Here is a 7937-nt window from a genome sequence, read left to right as displayed (position 1 = left end):
ACTTGTATCTATTTTCAAACTATATATAAACCAGAGTATGAGGCCTTGATCTCATAACTCTTTTCTCTCCAAATCTCTGCTTATAATATTTACAGAGAGAAAGCCTTTTGCAATGTATTAGCTTAGAAGACAAGGAGAAACGCTTATCACAACGAACAAAAGTACGCTTCTTGCAATGTTATTGATTTACAACATGAATGAATAAAAACTTATGAAAGTCTGTTTACATTCATCAGACTGATAGTGAGATAATGAGTATATTTCTAATATATATAACAAATGTGACAAACTGACAGGTAACCATCAAGAACTTTTAAGGCACAGAAATGCCAAAACACTCTACAAAATAAGAGAGCATGAAAGCATCTTCCAGACAAACCAAACAAAAAGCTCTGTATAAGTCTAAAGTCTAAACCAAAACTGATGAGAAAATTATATGCAAATACATGCATGTAAGGGTTAATACTCACAAAAGACTGGAGCGACAATTCCCCGCCATAATATTCCTGATGATTTAGATTCTGGGACCAAGTTGGCTTGTATGGTTCAAGTTCAAAAGAAAGGGGCTGTTCATTGGTGGGCCTTTCACATGAATACTGATGATCCACATGGAAATTGTTCTCCCCAAACTCACTATAGGAAGATTGCTACATGCAAAACATAGAATAGAGAAGAAGTTATCAATATTTATTAGCAATATTTATTAGCAACACAAGATGTGTACAACTACATAATTGAGCACACGTCTGTGGAAAAAAAACATGAGTATGTGGTACCATTGGGAGTTTAATTTGCAATATAATTCTTCGAATTAACATACACAAGCAGCATACTCTATGGTAATGGTTTTTTTATGGGTACAATGTGTAGCCCTACTTTCTACAGAAAAGCATGTACAAAGAAACAAAAGACAACCAAAAGCATTTAGAAGATTGGACTAGCTACAAAAGATCCTTATGTTTCAGGTCAGATGTTTTCGTCTTCCCTTAATTACAAAGATTCTTCCCTAACAGGCATTAACTGCCACATTTACACTTCGAGTTAAGATGACAGAAAGGGGGAAAAAGAACTTTAACTTCCCTCCCTTTTCTATCTTTTCCTCATTGGTTTTCCGATGGACCAACAGAAGGGAGAAGCCATTATAGTCGACTAGGGCGCAACTTGAATTGGCAACCCAAAACGGACTAACCCATCCTTCTCATTGGCTGAAGTTGAGTACTTTGATTCGGCTTAGACTGTTTGAAGCTAACCTCACTTAAAACCGGGAAGGGTTAGGTTAGGGTTTGACCACTAAGCTGACTCTGACCTAACCTTAACAGGAAATTTACTCTTTATGACGTGTCTTTTGTTTCTAGTTGTCTTTAATCCATGAGTAGAAGATTTGGTTATTCTTCACCAGTGACGTTGAATATGTATTCTTAAGTTGCAGAGTTGATGATCTCTTGCTTCTTGACTCTTGATTCATGCACCATCATTAGGCTTCAAGCTTCTATTAAACTATTTCCACGATATACAACAGCACCAAAAGGAAGCAGTACAAGTTGTATACTAACACTCAAAAGAGTAGTATTCTTACGTACAATCATCTTCATATCGTATTCATCTCACATTCTACTTTAATCTCCTATTTGATCCTAATCTTAGGTATAAATTAAAGGGGATAGGAAGATGTAGAATGGATGAGAGAAATTCAAAAAATAGTACATAGTTACTACTGTTGTCAATTGGAGAAGAGGTTAAACCATGTAAGGGATGGACCCAGCATGAGAGAAGGGAGGAGAACTAGAAAAGAAGAAGGAAACAGTAAGAGTTTTTCTTTAAGTCAAATTTATGCCAACCACCATATTCCCACACACACAGAGGTTTTCCTGATATCAACATAACCTTAAAATTAAATAGAAATGCAATACATTGTAAAGGACATCTGAAACTTCTTTCTGACTTACATTAGTAACATAACCACCCTTTCAACACGGAAAAAGGTGGGAAGAGGATGTGGGTACTCAAGGATGGAGTCATCGTGATTTGTGAACTAGTCATCAATAAAACAAGTGAAAAATGGTGATATAACAATCATAAGGTGGCAGCTAGCAGAAGTCCTTTCATAAAGTTCTCCCTCTCAAAGCTTATGAAAAGAATGTCCTCCTTAATCTAGTCCAAGATTTGAAAATTTTAACTAGCAATCTTAAAGATTTAGTTATCAACTTACACCATTTTCTAAAATCTAAGAATTTCAGAATTGCAATCTTACTACTCTTAAATTTAGTTCCCCTAACCATTACACCAAAACTCCGAAGTTATGGTGAGAATCAAGGATCATAGTTTTATATTAATTCGTAGCCGGTTGAGTGCCTTTTTTATGGGTGAGAATCAAGGATCATAGTTTTATATTAATTCGTGGTCGGTTGAGCGTCCTTTTTTATGGTGAGGATTAAGGATCATAATTTTATATTAAATTTAGTTCCCCTAACCATTACACCAGCAGGTTGAGTGTCCTTTTTTATGGGTTGAAACATTGACTCACGTAGCGGTGTCAATTTTTACAAAACCTGCATTTAATTCATGGTCGGTGGAATTTGAACCTGGGTTGCTCTGATACCATCTTAAATTTAGTTCCCCTAACCATTACACCAAAACTCCAAAGTTATGATAAGGATCAAGGATCATAGTTTTATATTAATTCTAACAGCTACAAATAAAACTTCTTTCATTTTCCTAATATTTGAATCTGACTCAATGTCCACAGATTTGATTTTAGAAACTGATACACTAAATATCTGATGATTTTTTACATAATTTACACTAATGAATAAGAGAAACAAATAGTTCAAAATATAAGGTCAGGTATTCACTCATTCAACCTTGGGATACGTATGCTCCTCAGTATCATGATATGTCAATCTCTGATGCAACATCGGGTCCATAAAGTTTTCTTCAATGTGAAGAGGCTCCATGTAGTTATTATACTTGTTATAATCATAGCTGCAGCTCTGGTCCTTTGTCGCATCATAGGATGAAAACCACTGCAGAAAAACAAAGTTTTCAAATTTTACAACAAAATAGATCATAATTTGAAATAGGCAAGTTTTCCACAATATCAATCCCATAAGATAGTTAACTCTTCAGTCTCACATCAAAGTGAATACCTGCCAATATAATTATAGAAATTTCAGTAACTAGGGTTAACAATAAATGAATTTGAATGACTATTCTGCATCAGGATAAATATTATTTACAGTTTAATAATTTAAATGTCACAAGTTACTCAAAAAATGTCTGAATTTTGAAACAGAAATAGTACAAATTATATTGCAGCTAATATTTAAACTAGATGCACGGCAGCATGTGTGCCTCCCAAAATCTTAAAAATTTTAGCTGAATTTTCAGTATGTTCAGTTGTCTCATTGCTGAAACATTGGTATTCCATGTATCGCTACGATAAAACCAAACAGATTACAGTAGTTACCGAAGCAACAGAAAGAAAATGACTGAAGTTGTCTCTAGGGCTAACAATTGACAACTATTTCAAAACAAATCACCTATTGACAGTATGTTAAATCTTGGTTCTGGAAAGCAACAATTAACTACCTCTAAGGAAATTTCCCCATTAGACTCCTAATGCATTTTGTGTCAGGTTGACGAAAGAAAATAACCCATTTTATTTTTCCTCCTCCTTTATTATTTCCTCTTATCCTTAGAGGGTTTAAGATGGAACATAAGTTTGAGAAGTGCAGAGCCGTCATAGTTGCCAAAGGCAGTGGAGGTTCGAAGCGGGTCTTCATCAAGGATTAGAGTCGTGAGCAGAAGGAACTTTGAAGGGTTTCTTCCCACAAGCTCTTGTTGGATTTTTGACACTATAATGGCGATAAACAGTTTTTTGGAGTAGAAAGTGGGTAGAATGAGGGGATAGGAACTGTCAGGTCAGTGGGCTTAGGCTGATGACAAAGTAAAATGGGTTTCAGTCAGTTAACTTACTTATGATGAACTGAATGAATGTTGTCTAAGTAAGTGATGAGCAGTTTTACCTAACAAACAGCCAGGAAAAGCGGTAATTCTTTTCTCTGGCTTGATAAGGCTGAATAAGTGGTAGTAGAAATTAATGTTCTCCTAGAAATATAAGCTTGAAGTTCATTAGAAAATCATCCCTGCTCTACATGTAGGCTGCAGCAAAGATATCACCAAAACTATACATGCTCTCTTATACTTATTATGCAACCTAATTTAATTTCAGTCCTAATGAAATGCATAAATGAAAGGAAGTACGAAATTTTAGAGGTTACATGACAACTATATGCTCACAGAAGTCTTTACCTCCAAAAGTTATGAGAGTGAATCCTCAATTTACTTTGAAATTTAATTTCTTAAGCAGGTAGTGTGTTTATTTAACCAACATTATTTTCAGAACACTAAGAGTTTCAGATCTCTTCTACTTATCTGGATCCCTCTTGATCCTTTGGGTTCTGTTTTCAGATTTGATAAGAGAAAATAGCATCGCTAAATTTAAGGGGCTTTATGAAGATTATACAGCAGAATAAGAGATACAAAAGATTCAACTATAAGTTCAGGCAATCACCCGTTCTGGCTTAGGATACCCTTGCTCCTCATCAAAATCATAATAAGTTAATCTCTGATGCAACATTGTCTCAGTCGAGTTTTCTTCAATATGAAGAGGTTCCGTGTACTGATACTTATTATACGCATAGCCATAGCTCTCATCTTTCATCTCATGTGACGTCGGAAACCACTGCAGCAAAACCAAATATTCAAATTTTGCAACGAAATAAATCAAAATTTGGAAGCAGCATAATTTTTCAATATTGATCTCATAGAGAACAGTCAAAATGGAGAACCAGAAATTGTATTCTTGTCCAGTACTTCTCAGTTTTCACAATGAAACTTTGCAAAATGATTTCAAAAACTTCAGATACTAAGATAACTACTATTGAAAATTATCAGCATTCAGCAATTAAATATTGTAAATTTACTCAACAAGTTTGTGAAGCTTTGAATGTTTAGTAGAAAACTTGAATTTCACTCTTTGTGCAACGTCTTCCATGAAAAATGAAAACAATTACCGCTGAAGACACTGGGATTAGAAATGAGTGTCATTGATATAGAGATACTAATATCATCCTAGAAGAGGATGATCCAATGCAGAAGACTGAGAAAAATGAAATGAGTTTATTGGAGAAATGTTAGGATGAGTATTATTTTGTATGACTTCTATTAGGAGTATAATTGATACAGAGATGTTAATATCATCCTAGAAAAGGATGATCCGATGCAGAAGACTGAGAAGAATGAAGTGAGTTTATTGGAGAATGTTATGAGTATTATTTTGTACAAGTTCCATTAGGAGCTTCAGAACCTTTTTTTTAAGATTTGAAATAGTTAGGTAATTTCTTTTGGATTGTTTATTATACTCTTGCTGCTTCCTTTATTGTTGTGAATAGTCAAGTACTATCTGGCAAAGTTGACTTAATTGTGATTGTGAAGTTCACAATTTTTGAATTTTACAATTGTTTTTGGATTTTTTTTATAATGTGATTTACAAAACAGAAAAGAGATGCATGGATCAGTATAAATAGAAAGTAATCACCCATTCCGGCTTAGTATATGCTTGCTCCTCATAAGCATCATGGTAAGGCGATCTTTGATGCAACGTCTTCTCGGTCAATTTTTCTTCGACATGAAGAGGCTCCATATGGTGATACTTATTATAAGCATAACCATAGCTCTCACCCTTCCTCTCATAAGAAGTCAGAGACCACTGCATCAAAACCAAATTGTCAGAGTTATTAATGTTAAAAATAACAATAACGCATTACGTAATGCATAACATAGGTTATTCTGTTTATTAATTATTTAGATATCTCATACATACAAACTATTCATAATGATTTTAATAATTAACATCATCAAAATTTTCAAACATGAAGGAGAACTCAAAGAGGTACAGAAGTAAGGATTTAGAAAGTTACACCTTCGTCGAAAGGAATTAGGATTTAGAAAGTGGAGTAATGGTTAGGATTTTCTTCGTTGGTGAGAGGTGATATGAGAGCCGAGAAGGGACCAGAAAGGAGCCTTATTGTCAGTGAAGATAAGAGGACGAGAAGAGCCTTATTGTTGGAGACACTTCATCTTCATCAAAGGCACACAAAGAAGAAGAGATCGAGAAGTTTCTTCGTCAAAGGAGTGAGAGGTGGAGGGGGAGAAGATGAGAGAGGTGCTAAAGATGGGGTCAGGAGATCGCTGGTGTTTTTCAAATGAATGACATTGGTGTTGGGTTCAATTGGGAACTTATTTTGGTTAGCGTGATACTGATTTGGATAGTGAATATATCACCAAACGTTCAAATCTGATCATCAATTTGACTCAATTTAACAATGTTAAATAACACTTAACGTAATGCGAAATTTTGTGTTTTTTAATGTTATGTTCTGCGTTAAATACATGGATGTTATACCTGTGTTTTATAACACTTTGGCTCTATTTGGTGTTGAAACAGGTTTCAAAATAAGTTTTCTCCTACATTGGAACAAAATAGATTGCAATTTGAAACTGACAAAATTTTTTACAATACTAACCTCACAGAATACTCCAAATCAACACCCAAAATTATAGTCTTATCCAGTTATTTTTCACTGACACTGAATGCTTGCCAAAATAACTTCGGAAATTTCAGATAATGAGGTCATCATTACATGAAAATAACATGTTTATTCAACATTTATATAACTACTATCAACAATTAACATTTAAATATCATTAATTTACTCAAAAAAATATCTTTACCTTTCAAATGTTCATTCTTCATGCAACATCTTCCATGAAAAAGGAAAAGCAATTGCTTTTTTAATACTTTAAGATTAGAAAGGAGTATATCGACAAGAGATAACTGAGATGTTAATGTCATCCTAAAAGACAGGGGAGAGCAAATGGTCAGTTTTTCTAATTTTCTAACGCACCCAACCGAACCGAACCGAGTTATTTCGGTTCAGTTCGGTCGATTTCTCGGTTGTTACTAGCTTTGTCACCAAGCAATGGAGGATGCAGCTGCAACCGAGAAAGTATAGGCTTTCGCTATGGCTGAAAATACAAAAGAGAATATTGAAGGCCAAAGAAGATAACATATAACTGAGCTTTTAATTTTTTATCATAGTTGTTGCCTTGTGATTCGTAAGAGAGAAGATTTCATTTGGGCTTTGGGAAAAGGGAAAAGATAGGTGGATCCCTCACTTTCTCTAATATTTATGGTAAAAATAGGTAATGGTAGACTCACCTTAGTGTGTGAGAGAGGGTATGTAATTAGGGTATGTAATTAGGTGATTTAGGATATTCATTCAGTTCAATGGACATGATTTCAAGAGTTTCGAACCCGATCTGAACCTAAGTGATTTCAAAACCAAACCAAACTGTTAAAAATCAGACGGTTCGATCAGTTTGTTCGGTTCAAACCGAAGTTTGCTCGTCAATCTACATGTAGAAGATAGAGAAGAATGTTATGAGCTTATTGGAGAAGATTATAATTGATTTCATGATGCATATTAAAGATTTAGGAGTATTTTACTTTGTTTCTGTTGTTCAGTATTTAATACTAGTTTAAGTATTTACATTTTAATTTTTTGTTAAGTTTGATTGCTTTTTTTGTTATCATAGAAATGTGAAAATATATTTGCTTACTTCATTGTTGTACGTGTTAGTTGTTAGTAAATACTATTAATTTTAGAATTTTAATATTATTTTTTAAATTTGTTTCATCTTCTAAACTCAAATTCCTATTAAACAAAATTATTTTAAACAATCACTTACATGTTTGTATTATTTATTTAAATTAAAAAACTTGTACTTATATTATGTGCTAATAAACTATATGTTCTTTAAATAATAATATGGTAGATGAGTTCCCAATTTCCAAAACTGGTATAAAATTTGGT

At 33.7% G+C, this 7937-nt stretch overlaps 1 protein-coding gene across 1 annotated transcript; it reads right to left on the bottom strand.

Moving 5' to 3' along the window:
* Positions 1 to 75: 75 nt before the first annotated feature.
* On the bottom strand, positions 76 to 5770 carry LOC109828492. Its single transcript, XM_020395475.1, has 4 exons — positions 5600 to 5770; positions 4574 to 4744; positions 2862 to 3023; positions 76 to 647 (listed from the first exon to the last, which is right to left on the bottom strand). The coding sequence occupies exons 1-4, from the start codon at positions 5702 to 5704 to the stop codon at positions 264 to 266; spliced, it is 822 nt and encodes a 273-aa protein (XP_020251064.1). The 5' UTR covers positions 5705 to 5770; the 3' UTR covers positions 76 to 263.
* Between the last annotated feature and the right edge of the window lie 2167 nt (positions 5771 to 7937).

This window comes from Asparagus officinalis, unplaced genomic scaffold (assembly GCF_001876935.1).
Source record: "Asparagus officinalis unplaced genomic scaffold, Aspof.V1 AsparagusV1_Un1806, whole genome shotgun sequence".
NCBI classification, from domain to species: Eukaryota; Viridiplantae; Streptophyta; class Magnoliopsida; order Asparagales; family Asparagaceae; genus Asparagus; species Asparagus officinalis.
This window is presented reverse-complemented; position numbering and strand designations above follow the sequence as displayed.